The sequence below is a fragment of the Thalassophryne amazonica genome, chromosome 15 (genome assembly GCF_902500255.1).
Source record: "Thalassophryne amazonica chromosome 15, fThaAma1.1, whole genome shotgun sequence".
NCBI classification, from domain to species: Eukaryota; Metazoa; Chordata; class Actinopteri; order Batrachoidiformes; family Batrachoididae; genus Thalassophryne; species Thalassophryne amazonica.
Window position 1 is genome coordinate 1301270 of NC_047117.1, and position 14470 is coordinate 1315739.

Sequence of the window (14470 nt, forward strand, 5' to 3'; positions counted from 1 at the left end):
TACTGCTTGCTCCCTGCACTTGGGTCTAACATCCAAACCCGGTCCTAACCATGACAGTTCAAAACACGTCGGTTTTGAACTTCATCAATAAAATACATCAGCAACCACTAATTTTTTACCACATATGCACAGATATACTTACAATCATGAATATTTTGATGTTGTTGCGAACCAGGACGTTAATTAACATGCAACGACCTTTAAACACTAACTTACTGAAGAACGAAGCCGAGAGTAACTCACCTGGATCTCACATAATGTCTAATCCAATACCTGATGGCTGCTTCTCTGTGAATGTTCTTGGTATCCAAATCACCAGTTTCATCCATTTCTATTGTCTTTCCGCAGATTTATAGCGCACGCAAAACTTTGGCATAAATTTAAAAATGCATAAATATGCAAAAATGTGCAAAGTAATTCTCACATGCCAATATCTCAAAATAGCCGTCAATCAAAATGGGATTCAGCCTTTTGACTGATTGTCCAATCATTGTGCGGAGGTCCAGGGTCCAGGCCCGCCCACAACTCCATTCACCCCCAGAGACACAGGGCATCTGGGGCGGGACAAAATCGTGGCATTTATCCACTGACGTCGCATTTCAAGGCAATAAAAAAATACTGTTCTATGCAGTCTCATTGAAGTGAATTGATGCTTGACTTACCTTATGTTTATATTAGTTGTAGATATACTCTGAAATTTAACGGTAAATTATTCAATCTTTTGTTTAACTAAAAATTACTCGCACCACGGAAGGCAACTTTTTGGAGTTGCCTCAAATCTCGTTGCAATGCAAATTACAATGACAATAAAGGCGTTTCTGATTTGTAGTCAATGAAATGTTAAACTGTACGTATCTGAAGATTTAATTTTTCTTGACATTTTAGGGGAAGCTGAGCTTCTCTTGCGCATGTTGCTGGAGAATTATCAGGAACCATTACGCACGGTCAAGAATAATGTTCCACGCTGTTGCACGGAACGTTATTTGGATATTGGGTCGGGGAATGACTTGCCGTCCTCATGTTTTAAAAGGGCAGCATAATCTGTTGCCACTCTGTTGTGATACAAATCAGTGCATTTTATCCCACCTGTGTTCATTATACATTGATCTAAATCACAGGGACATATGCCTATAAGCCTAATAAATGACACAGAACATGCAAGACAATGGACCAGACACTTACTTTATGATTATTTACTAGAGACACCATTCAGCTGCCATTCACCAACCAGATCCATGATTCACGAATAATTTATTTCACACTCTTGGAAATACAAATGTAATGCACAAGATTTATAGAGGTCCGCAATGCGAAACAGTGATCAGCTGAGTCTATGTTTACGAATAGACACTGGCTGGGTCATGGTTGACGAGTCGGGCAAAGCCTGAATTTTCAGTTCGTGTGCAGTATAAGCTTCAGTTTTTCTTCTATGGACACCAATACCACGTTTTCACTGAAAATCTTTCAAGGAATCAACACTCCAACCGGAAAAATAATCAAAGTTTCTGTCATTCTTGCTGCCCACACAGTCAGTCATTTTCAATTTTCAATTTATATAGCGCCAAATCACAACAGAGTTGCCTCAAGGTGCTTCACACAAGTAAGGTCTAACCTTACCAGCCCCCAGAGCAACAGTGGTAAAGAAAAACTCCCTCTGAGGAGGAAACCTCAAGCAGACCAGACTCAAAGGGCTGACCCTCTGCTTGGGCCATGATACAGACATAAATTACAGAACAATTCACAAAATGCAGAAAATGTTGCCGGTGCACAGGACGGTTTCTGGAACAGACACCACACCCATCTCTGGATGGAGCTGCACCTCAAACAGAGAGAAAAGAAAAAAGCAAAATCAAGCCTCAGAAAGACAAATACTTGGTCAGGTATGACGTCAACCATGCAAGGGCAATCACAGTAATCCCAAAATGATTCTCCCGCCTATCGAGTAGAATATGATGATCCACGGTATCAAATGCAGCACTGAGATCCAACAGCACCACAACCGTAGTGGTGTCTGAATCCATTGCAAGCAGAAGATCATTCACCACTTTAATGAGAGCTGTATCTGTGGAATGATATTTTCTAAAAGCAGACGGCAGTGGCTCAAAGAGATTATTCTCAGTAAGATAGTCCATGAGCTGACGTGAAACCACTTTTTCCAGAATTTTAGAGCAAAATGATAGCTTTGATATCGGCCTATAGTTTTTCAATACACTATGGTCAAGATTAGGTTTCTTAAGTAATGGTTTAATCACTGCAAATTTGAAACATTTAGGAACAGATCCAGAAGTTAATGAGAGATTAATAATTTCCAGCACTGTCGGCCCAAGAGTGGGCCACAGGTCCTTAAACATTTTGTTGGTATAGGATCAAATAAGAAGGTTGTGCTTTTTGTTGACATTACGAGTTTCGTCAGCATGCCTAGTGAGATACTATCAAATTCTGTAAATCTAGGTAATACCTCAGTAATGGCGCCCACCTCAATAGCAGGGTGTAGTGGCTGGGTTAAGGCATGCTGGGATATGTTTAACCTGATGTCTTCTATTTTCTTCTCAAAGTAATCCAGGAAATCTTGTTCTGTAAAAGGAGAGCGAACTACAGGTGGTTGTCCATGAATAAGTGTTGTCACCATGTCGAACAAGAACTTTGAGTTATGCTTGTTTTTGTTGATCAAATCAGAGTAATAGGTCCGCTTTGTTGCCAGTAATGCATGCTTATACGAGGTCTGTTAGAAAAGTATCAGACTTTTTTTCAAAAACCTGATGGATTTGAATCACGTGTGCTTGCATGAACCAACCTTGAACCTTCGTGCGCATGCGTGATTTTTTTCATGCCTGTCGGCTGCGTCATTTGCTTGTAAGCAGCCTTTGTGTGAGGATGGGTGGAGTCTCTTGTCGTTTTTTCTTTACAATGGCGGAAACAACTGGAGCAGCGCGACTTCATCAAATTTTGCCAGAAACTGGGCCACAGCCAGGTGGAAACCATTCAGATTATTCAGACGGCTTTCGGTGACGATCCTCTGGGCATCACACAGATTAAGGAGCGGTACAACCGGTTTAAAGATGTTCGCACAACGGTGGAGAGCGAGCCGCGCTTCGATCGGCATCAACACGCTGAAACAACCGGATCATTCCAAAGTGAACGCTGTGGTGATGTGGGACCGTCGTGTGATTATCCGAGAAATTGTGGAAGAGGTGGACATCAGCACTTTTTCGGCACATTCCACTGTGAAAGAAGATTTTGCCATGAAAAGAGCGGCGGCGAAATTCATCGGCACGAAGCTGATGGCGCAGCAACAGCACCTCCGTGATGAAGCCTCACAGGACATGTTGTGACATGCTCACCTCGTCCACAGTTTCTTGGATAGTCACATGACTGAAAAGCCACCGAAAGCCATCTGAATCTTCCGAATGGTGCAAGAGCTGAGCATGTCAGGGCATGTCCTGTGAGGCTTCATCATGGAGGCGCTGTTGCTGCGCCATCAGCTTCGTGCTGATGAATTTCGCCGCCGCTCTTTTCATGGCAAAATCTTCTTTCACAATGGAATGTGCCGAAAAAGTGCTCATGTCCACCTCTTCCGCAATTTCTCGGATAATCACATGATGGTCCCACATCTCCACAGCATTCACTTTGAAAATGAGCTGGTCATTTCAGCATGTTGATGGGTGACCGGAGCGCATCCTCACGTGTGAACTTGATATTGGAGTCCACCGAATTGATGTGTTCTGTAAAGTCCTCGACCTCCTGTTGCTTGATTTTAGCCCACGTGTCATCGACATATATGAACCAGTGACTGGGAGAGATGCCCGTGAACAACGTCAAGGCTGTCTTCTCCACTCGCTCCATGTACAGATTGGCCACAATGGGGGATACCGGAGACCCCATTGCACAACCATGGATCTGCCTGTAGTAATTCCCCCTAAACAGGAAATACGTGGTGTTAAGACAGATCTCCAAGAGTTGGCAGATGTGGTCTGGTGTGAGTTTGGTCCTTTCAGGTAGAGCCACATCTTCCAGCAGTCTCTGCCTCACAGCTGAGATGGCCTCAGCGGTGGCCTCAACCGACAGGCGTGAAAAAAAAAAAAAAAAAAAAAAAAAAAAAAAAATCACACATGCGCACAAAGGTTCAAGGTTGGCTCATGCAAGCACGTGATTCATATCCATCAGGTTTTTGAAAAAAAATAAAAAGGTCCGATACTTTTCTAACAGACCTCGTAGTCTAAGATAGTGTCACCAAGCAAGGTGGAATACTTCTAATTTTGAATTACGCCATTTCCGTTCTAGACCTCTAGCCTTATGCTTGAGGTCACGTAAGTAATCATTGAACCAAAGGTTAAATAAAAAATAATAATAAAATGTGCGAGAACCAAATCCAGGCTATTTCCCTGGATGGCAAGATGGCGCCTGTGTGTTTGGCATGCCGTCAGCCCTGTTTTTACCGCTCGTCGAGTTTTTTGTTATTTGTAGCTGTTTTTTGCTCTGTGTGTTCTGCCGGGACATCTCTGCCTTGCTTGTGTATAATCGTCAGTCTCTCTTGGACATTAATGCTCTTTATGAGCCGCTGCTGTCGTCTGGGTCCAGGCTGGGAGGGCACCTCCCTGCTCTGCCATCTGTGCTCGCGGAGGTCCCGCTGCACCTGCTCCCGTTTTCTTGCATTGGTGAAATTTAAGTTCTACCTGGCAGCCTTCACTAGAGGGTCTGATCCTCGCCTCCTCTGGGATGGACGATATTTTTGGGCATGGGAGCACGCGCTGTGCACGAGAGGCTGCTGGATTCGTCCTGTTGTTCCTGGACTGTCCTCTCCGATGACCGGACCGGCTCCGCTAAAGCTGCGCCTGTTTTTGCCGCAGCTTCCTGCTGCTGCCTCTCGCCAGGCTGCGGAGTTTTTACGCCGGTACTGTCGTCTGCAGGCTCACAGACGCTGTGTTTCACCTGAGCTCCTCCGGCCGCTGAAACACGCTGCGTCACCGGCTGCTGAGGAGCTGAACTTCCACATGACTTCATTAAAATCTGCTGATCCCACTGAGATCCTTAGTTTGGGTCTCATTAACATCAGATCATTGTCTCTTAAGTCATTGCTGGTGAATGACTTAATTGTGGATCATCACCTGGACATGATTGGGTTATGTGAAACCTGGCTTAAATCCACAGCTGTCCTTCCTCTGAATGAGGCCTGCCCACCGGTGTACACTTTTAGTCACGTTTCACGTGATGTGAGGAAAGGCGGGGGTGTTGCTTTTATTTATAAATCCAGGTTTACTTTATTAACTTTGGGGGTCATAAATATAATTCATTTGAGCATCTGACTCTCCGTTATGCCCATGATGCTACGTACTGTCAGGGTCATAAAACTGGAAATCAGCTATGTTATATTGTCACTGTCTATAGGCCTCCTGGCCCATATTCTGATTTTTTAGATGAATTTGGCGCGTTCATCTCTAGTCTTTCAACTAGTGCAGACAACATTTTGATTATTGGTGACTTTAACATTCACATAAATAAGCCCTCTGAACCCTTTGGTAAATCATTTATGGAAATCATGGACGCATTAGGATTTCAGCAGTTCCTTCATGGTTCAACGCATATCACTGGTAATACTCTGGATTTGGTTCTTGCACGTGGCCTTGCTGTCACAGATATCCACATCCTGCCTCTTGCATCAGTGGTCTCTGACCACTCGCTTATTAGGTTTACTATTACGCTGCCGCGTTTAGTGGAGCAACAACCTTGCCTATCATTGCAGCGACGTATTAAACCTTCAACTTTGACTGAACTCGAAGCGAGACTACCAGAAATCTTAACTTCAAGCTTGATGAAAGACAGTCTTACGTGAATAGCCAGCCTGTAGTCTAGCCTGAATTTAGTGCTAAAAACCACACTTGATAAGATTGCGCCTCCTCTATTAAGGCCATGCCTTCCCAAGGCACAGACACCTTGGTTCAATAGTTATTTCCATGAACTTAGGCAGAAGGCTAGAGGGCTGGAACGGAAATGGCGTAGTTCCAAACATGAGGTGTTCCACATTGCGTGGCGTGAAGCTATTTTAGATTATAAGCATGCTTTATTGGCTACGAAGCAGACCTATTACTCTGAATTGATCAACAAAAACAAGCATAACTCAAAGTTTTTGTTTGATACGGTGGCATTTCTTATTCATGGACAGCCACCTGTTGGTCGTTCTCCTTTTTCAGCACAGGACTTTCTGGACTATTTCGAAAAGAAAATAGAAGATATTAGGTTGAGCACATCTCAGCATACTTTGGTCCAGTCATTGTATCCAGCTACTGAGCGGGGGACTACCACTGAGGTGCTACCTAGATTCACGGAATTTGATAGTATCTCACTAGGTGTGCTGACGAAACTCGTGATGTCTACTAAAAGCACAACTTGTTTATTTGATCCTATACCAACAAAATTGTTTAAGGATCTTTGGCCCATTCTTGGGCCGACTGTGCTGGAAATTGTTAATCTTTCTCTAAACTCTGGATCTGTTCCAAATTGTTTTAAATCTGCAGTGGTTAAACCACTACTCAAGAAATCTAATCTTGATCCTGGTGTATTGAAAAATTATAGGCCGACATCACGGCAGCTTGTGGACTATCTTACTGAGAATGACCTTTTTGAGCCACTGCAGTCTGCTTTTAGAAAACATCACTCCACAGAAACAGCACTTATTAAAGTAGTTAATGATCTTCTGCGAGCAATGGACTCGGATACTACTACAGTATTGGTTTTGCTGGATCTCAGTGCTGCGTTTGACACCGCTGATCATCATATTCTACTTGATAGGCTAGAAAACTGTTTCGGGATTACTGGAACTGCTCTTGCGTGGTTGATGTCTTATCTGTCTGGTTGTTCCCACTGTGATTTGTGCAACGACACTACCTCTGATTTTAGGGGCATGAAGTTCGGGGTTCCGCAGGGATCCATTCTGGGTCCCCTGCTTTTTTCCCTGTATATGGCACCCCTTGGGAACATTTTGCGGCGTTTTGGGGTTGCTTTTCATTGCTATGCTGATGACAGTCAGTTGTATATGCCGATAGCTGCTGGAAATCCTGTCCACATAAAATCTTTACAGGACTGTCTCGCAGCAGTGAGAAGTTGGATGTCTAACAACTTTCTACTTTTGAACTCTGATAAGACTGAAATGATGGTTCTTGGTCCAGCAAGACATCGGCATCAATTTGATCAGCTAGCGCTTAGCCTAGGTTCATGTGTTATACACCATACTGACAAAGTGAGGAACCTTGGGGTAATTTTTGATCCTACGTTGTCCTTTGACCTCCACATTAGGGACATTACGAGGACTGCTTTCTTTCATCTAAGAAATATAGCAAAGATTCGTCCCATCCTGTCTATGGCTGATGCTGAGACTCTGATTCATGCTTTTGTTTCTTCTAGATTGGACTATTGTAATGCTTTGTTTTCTGGTTTACCACAGTCCAGCATCAGGGGTCTTCAACTGGTTCAAAATGCTGCTGCCAGACTTCTGACACGAAGCAGAGGGTTTGACCATATTACGCCGGTTCTGGCATCCCTTCTCTGGCTTCCGGTCTCTCTGAGATCGGATTTTAAAGTATTACTATTGGCCTATAAAATTGTTCACGGACTGGCACTGTCCTATCTGGCCGGCCTGGTTGAGTCCTATGTGCCGGCTAGGGTTCTGCGTTCACAGGGTGCAGGACTATTGTGCGTCCCGAGGGTGAAGAAAAAGTCAGTGGGTTACAGAGCTTTTTATCACCACGCCCCAGCTCTGTGGAATGATCTGCCTGCGCTGATACGACAGTCGGACTCTGTAGAGACTTTTAAAGCTAGGCTGAAGACACATTTGTTCTCCCTGTTTTATCATTAGTATTTTATATGATTGTGTGTCTTTTTTATTCGTTTTATTTATTTTATTTCTTTTACCTTTTTATGGTTAAATTTTTTAAATTGTGTTTTAATCTTATTTCATTTTATTCTGCTTTTAAATGTTTGTGAAGTGCCTTGAAGAGATTACTCGTGATTTGGCGGTATATAAATTAATAAATTATTATTATTATTTCCACTAATGTGTGCGAGTCCTGAATGCATTGCAGAAATCATAATGCATCCACAATTTCCATAAATGATTTGCAGAGGGGGTCAGAAGGCTTATTTATATGAACGTTAAAGTCACCAATGATCAGAATGTTATCTGCACTAGTTGACAAGTTAGAGATGAACTCACCAAATTAATCTAAGAATTCAGAATATGGGCCAGGGGGCCTATATACAGTGACAAATACGGCTGATTTTTATTCTTCTGGCCTTGGCAATGTGTAATATCCCGAGCAGAGCGGAGAATCAGATGCTCAAATGAGTTATATTTGTGACCCCCAACAGCTAATAAACCTAGATTTATAAATAAGAGCAACAACCCCGCCTTGCTTTGCATTATGAGGGACGTGACTAAATATGTATGCCAGTGGGCAGGCCTCATTTAAGAGGAGGACAGCTGTAGGTTTAAACCAGGTTTCACATAACCCAATAATATCTCAGTGATGATCCATAATTAGATCATTAATCAACAACAATTTTGAGGATAGTGATCTTATGTTAATGAGACCCAGAATAAGGACCTCTGTGGGATTGACGGTTGGACTCTTTGGGTTTCAGGGTGGTTCCAGAGTAGCATATACAACCCCTGGCAAAAATTATGGAATCACCGGCCTTGGAGGATGTTCATTCAGTTGTTTAATTTTGTAGAAAAAAAGCAGATCACAGACATGACACAAAACTAAAGTCATTTCAAATGGCAACTTTCTGGCTTTAAGAAACACTATAAGAAATCAGAAAAAAAAAAATTGTGGCAGTCAGTAACGGTTACTTTTTTAGACCAAGCAGAGGGAAAAAATATGGAATCACTCAATTCTGAGGAAAAAATTATGGAATCACCCTGTAAATTTTCATCCCCAAAACTAACACCTGCATCAAATCACGCAGTGTTGCAAAGATGTTGGTTGTTCACAGTCAGCTGTGTCTAAACTCTGGACCAAATATAAACAACATGGGAAGGTTGTTAAAGGCAAACATACTGGTAGGCCAAGGAAGACATCAAAGCGTCAAGACAGAAAACTTAAAGCAATATGTCTCAAAATCGAAAATGCACAACAAAACAAATGAGGAACGAATGGGAGGAAACTGGAGTCAACGTCTGTGACCGAACTGTAAGAAACCGCCTAAAGAAAATGGGATTTACATACAGAAAAGCTAAACGAAAGCCATCATTAACACCTAAACAGAAAAAACAAGGTTACAATGGGCTAAGGAAAAGCAATCGTGGACTGTGGATGACTGGATGAAAGTCATATTCAGTGATGAATCTCGAATCTGCATTGGGCAAGGTGATGATGCTGGAACTGTTGTTTGGTGCCGTTCCAATAAGATTTATAAAGATGACTGCCTGAAGAGAACATGTAAATTTCCACAGTCATTGATGATATGGGGCTGCATGTCAGGTAAAGACACTGGGGAGATGGCTGTCATTACATCATCAATAAATGCACAGGTTTACATTGATATTTTGGACACTTTTCTTAACCCATCAATTGAAAGGATGTTTGGGGATGATGAAGATGATAATGCATCTTGCCATAGAGCAAAAACTGTGAAAACATTCCTTGCAAAAAGACACATAGGGTCAATGTCATGGCCTGCAAATAGTCCGGATCTTAATCCAATTGAAAATCTTTGGTGGAAGTTGAAGAAAATGGTCTATGACAAGTCTCCAACCTGCAAAGCTGATCTGGCAACAGCAATCAGAGAAAGTTGGAGCAACAGATTGATGAAGAGTACTGTTTGTCACTCATTAAGTCCATGCCTCAGAGACTGCAAGCTGTTAGAAAAGCCAGAGGTGGTGCAACAAAATACTAGTGATGTGTTGGAGCGTTCTTTTGTTTTTCATGATTCCATAATTTTTTTCCTCAGAATTGAGTGATTCCATATTTTTTATCCCTCTGCTTGGTCTAAATTAGTAATCGTTACTGACTGCCACAATTTTTTTTCTGATTTCTTACAGTGTTTCTTAAACCCAGAAAGTTGCCATTTGAAATGACTTTAGTTTTGTGTCATGTCTGTGATCTGCTTTTTTTCTACAAAATTAAACAACTGAATGAACATCCTCCGAGGCCGGTGATTCCATCATTTTTGCCAGGGGTTGTATAAGATGCCTGTTAGTAGGTTTAGGTTTGAAACATTCCACGTGAGTTGTAGGTAGCAGACAGAAAATATTTCATATTGCTGGAACAGCCAATGGGCCAACCTCAATTTCAACATCATCCAATGTAGTATTGGGGATTTAAGTTTGCAAAGCATATCCCTCTATGATTTTTATGGACACATCTACGGAAGCAGGCCACAGTCTCAATTTGTTTAATTTCCCTCCCTGGCAGATAAACTGCACTATCACCATAGTGGATTTTCTGCATTGATTTCCCCACTAAGCTAATGGATTCCACATCCATCTTTGTCATAAACCTTGCAGGGTCTATAATCACTTGCTCCGTGGTCTGCTGTAGCCATGATGCCTTGACACTGCAGTTTACACCTCTTGCTCTTGACCTTGCGCACAAGAACCAGAAAAGAGTGAGAATGTGAAAAGTCTTAAGGTGCCCTGACACTTGCACAACTTTGATCCACGCACATCATTGTGACAATCCCACCCGCTGTGTTGCCAGCTGGGCGCAGCACTTTGTTCCAGCAGCTGCCATGCGTTCTGTGCTGGACGCTGCATATATAAAATTACTTTGTTGCGGATAATCAATTTCTCTGCAAGTTTGCTGCTGAAAACGACTTTAATCGCTTCCTGAATCACAAAGGACTGTTTCAGATGGAGCCATTCATGCACGCACATGCTGAACGAGCTGGAGAAATCCTTTGGACCCATCTATAAAAGGTAATTGTCATGTTTACATTGTCGTGGCTTGGTAAAACAGTTGCATGTTCTTTCCTTCTTGTATGCAGCTGTAAATGTATGTTTGTGATAGATTTAACATCTTGTTATAATCGTTCAGACGAGCTGCTCTCTGATGCGGTGCGCTGGCGCAATCACTTGCTCTGTTCACTTTTTTACTTGACAAGCTGCACCTTGTGTTTGCAAGGAGACCGCAGCACGTTGCAAGACATTTATGTGTGAAAGATTTTTTTAACATTTCAAAATTCTCTTTGTGCAGTTGCGCCGGTACCCCTCTCATGTTCAGTCTACACCCATTAAAGACACGTTTACTCACCTGCACAACACAGTGCATGCATCAACGTCATGCAAGTGTCAGGGCAACTTTATGCTCAGTTTGTATGACTAGACCTTTAAACTTACCCAGCAGCCCCTGCGGCTCTTAAACTCGAAACTGACTTATTTTACTGATCTGAATATTACAGATTAGTGGCTTATTTCCACGGATTTGTTTTTATTTTGTTTATGTTTTTAATATTATTTTCTCACCTTCTTCATAATGCCAGTCTTTCTTTTGCTAAAAGTTGTGTAGCGCCTCAGTTTGTTGTCGATGAACTCCATCTTGATCTTCACCCGGCCTCGGGTCTTCTTGCCGGGTTTGGCTCCGGGCACTCCGCCGTAAGCTCCGACCAGGCCTCCGGAGGTTCCCTGCGGACCGACCTCCCTGTCGCTCCTCCTCCGCTTCACTCCTCTCCTGTCCCCGCCTGGACCGGCTCCATCCTCCTCCTCCCCGGAGTCGGACTCTGGATCCGAGCCGCTAAAAACCACTTCGGTGCTGTACTCTCTGTCTTCGAACCGGGCACCGTCAGTCGACACAGCTGGAACTGGACCCGGTACGGGCGTGTTCAGTCTGACTCCGTTGCCCGCTCGTCCGGCTCCAGTTCTGGTGCCCATTCTAACACCAGCTCCCTGCGACCCGGATCCTTACTCCTGGAACTTGCCGAACTCCGTTTTAGCGGATCTTCTTCGGCTAACAGAACCGTTAGCTTCAATGCTAACGAGCTAACACAGGCAGCTAGCGGCTACTTTTGCAACAAGTGTCCATCATAAATACAAGATTACCATTCATTAACTCCGGGCAGCAACAAAAACAAGAGAAACACTCAAACTTTATCCATAAATAAATGAATCATATTTCACACCACAACAGTCAAAGTTTAAAACTTGTCTTTTTTCTGCGCTGACGTGAGGCCCAGCCCACCGCGCGCCACATAAGGAAATGACCTGCTGCGATGTTGCCAGATTGTCTCAGAGAAACAAGCGAATGTGCTTCAATTATAAAAAGAAGCCCAAACTAACCCACCTCAAAATAATTTCATTTAAAATTAAATTTCTCAGCCATTTTAATAATTCTTCACTTTTATTGAAAGATCGATTTAATGTATTTAGTACAATTCAATACAGACAGTTGCCCAGTTCCGGATCACCTTTTTTAAAGTCCCGCTATACTGAGCCATAATGCAACTGAATATCCTTTATTGTGTATTGGGTATTTGGATGTTATCTACAACCCCTGACAAAAATTATGGAATCACCGGCCTCGGAGGATGTTCATTCAGTTGTTTAATTTTGTAGAAAAAAGCAGATCACAGACATGACACAAAACTAAAGTCATTTCAAATGGCAACTTTCTGGCTTTAAGAAACACTATAAGAAATCAGGGAAAAAATTGTGGCAGTCAGTAACAGTTACTTTTTTAGACCAAGCAGAGGGAAAAAAATATGGACTCACTCAATTCTGAGGAAAAAATTATGGAATCATGAAAAACAAAAGAACGCTCCAACACATCACTAGTATTTTGTTGCACCACCTCTGGCTTTTCTAACAGCTTGCAGTCTCTGAGGCATGGACTTAATGAGTGACAAACAGTACTCTTCATCAATCTGGCTCCAACTTTCTCTGATTGCTGTTGCCAGATCAGCTTTGCAGGTTGGAGCCTTGTCATGGACCATTTTCTTCAACTTCACCATAGATTTTCAATTGGATTAAGATCCGGACTATTTGCAGGCCATGACATTGACCCTATGTGTCTTTTTGCAAGGAATGTTTTCACAGTTTTTGCTCTATGGCAAGATGCATTATCATCTTGAAAAATGATTTCATCATCCCCAAACATCCTTTCAATTGATGGGATAAGAAAAGTGTCCAAAATATCAACGTAAACTTGTGCATTTATTGATGATGTAATGACAGCCATCTCCCCAGTGCCTTTACCTGACATGCAGCCCCATATCATCAATGACTGTGGAAATTTACATGTTCTCTTCAGGCAGTCATCTTTATAAATCTCATTGGAACGGCACCAAACTAAAGTTCCAGCATCATCACCTTGCCCAATGCAGATTCGGGATTCATCACTGAATATGACTTTCATCCAGTCATCCACAGTCCACGATTGCTTTTCCTTAGCCCTCATTTTTGAGACATATTGCTTTAAGTTTTCTGTCTTGACGCTTTGATGTCTTCCTTGGTTTACCAGTATGTTTGCCTTTAAAAACCTTCCCATGTTGTTTGTATTTGGTCCAGAGTTTAGACACAGCTGACTGTGAACAACCAACATCTTTTGCAACATTGCATGATGATTTACCCTCTTTTAAGAGTTTGATAATCCTCTCCTTTGTTTCAATTGACATCTCTCGTGTTGGAGTCATGATTCATGTCAGTCCACTTGGTGCAACAGCTCTCCAAGGTGTGATCACTCCTTTTTAGATGCAGACTAACGAGCAGATCTGATTTGATGCAGGTGTTAGTTTTGGGGATGAAAATTTACAGGGTGATTCCATAATTTATTCCTCAGAATTGAGTGAGTCCATATTTTTTCCCTCTGCTTGGTCTAAAAAAGTAACCGTTACTGACTGCCACAATTTTGTTTCTTGATTTCTTATAGTGTTTCTTAAAGCCAGAAAGTTGCCATTTGAAATGACTTTAGTTTTGTGTCATGTCTGTGATCTGCTTTTTTTCTACAAAATTAAACAACTGAATGAACATCCTCCGAGGCCGGTGATTCCATAATTTTTGCCAGGGGTTGTAGCTGAAGAAGTCAGGATGGGGTAGCCCTTCTACTTAAAGTGTAGTGATCACTTCTTGGTAATGAGGCCAGAGTGAGGATGTGCACAGAATATTAAAAATCTTAATAGTGGTTCGGCCCAACTGAGAGAGACCACTGCAGCCTGAGCAGTGGTGAGCGGTAGAGGATGTATCAAATGCTTCTAAACACAACCATTTCAACACAATTGCTTCATATTGATTCAGGGGTTCAAAACACTGGTTTCTCCGTCACTAATAATTTAGCAATAAAATACATCAGCAACCTCTAATTTTTAGCACATGTGCACGATTAGACTCACAATTATGAATACTTGCTAACACCAATTCCAGTGAAGTTGGGACGTTGTGTAAAATGTAAATAAAAACAGAATACAATGATTTTCAAATCCTCTTCAACCTATATTCAATTGAATACACCACAAAGACAAGATAGTTAATGTTCAAACTGATAAA

At 42.2% G+C, this 14470-nt stretch overlaps 1 protein-coding gene across 3 annotated transcripts in view; it reads right to left on the reverse strand.

Moving 5' to 3' along the window:
* The window catches only part of LOC117525989 (serum response factor-like), a 74839-nt gene extending 62662 nt beyond the window's left edge, over nucleotides 1-12177 (reverse strand). For 2 of the 3 annotated variants that reach the window (XM_034187975.1, XM_034187974.1), the window contains exon 1: nucleotides 11459-12176. In XM_034187975.1, the coding sequence (XP_034043866.1) occupies nucleotides 11459-11863 (405 nt within the window). In that variant the 5' untranslated portion in view covers nucleotides 11864-12176. Of the gene's footprint in view, nucleotides 1-11458 lie in introns of all 3 variants that reach the window. The other variant, XM_034187976.1, reaches the window with a different exon arrangement.
* Between the last annotated feature and the right edge of the window lie 2293 nt (nucleotides 12178-14470).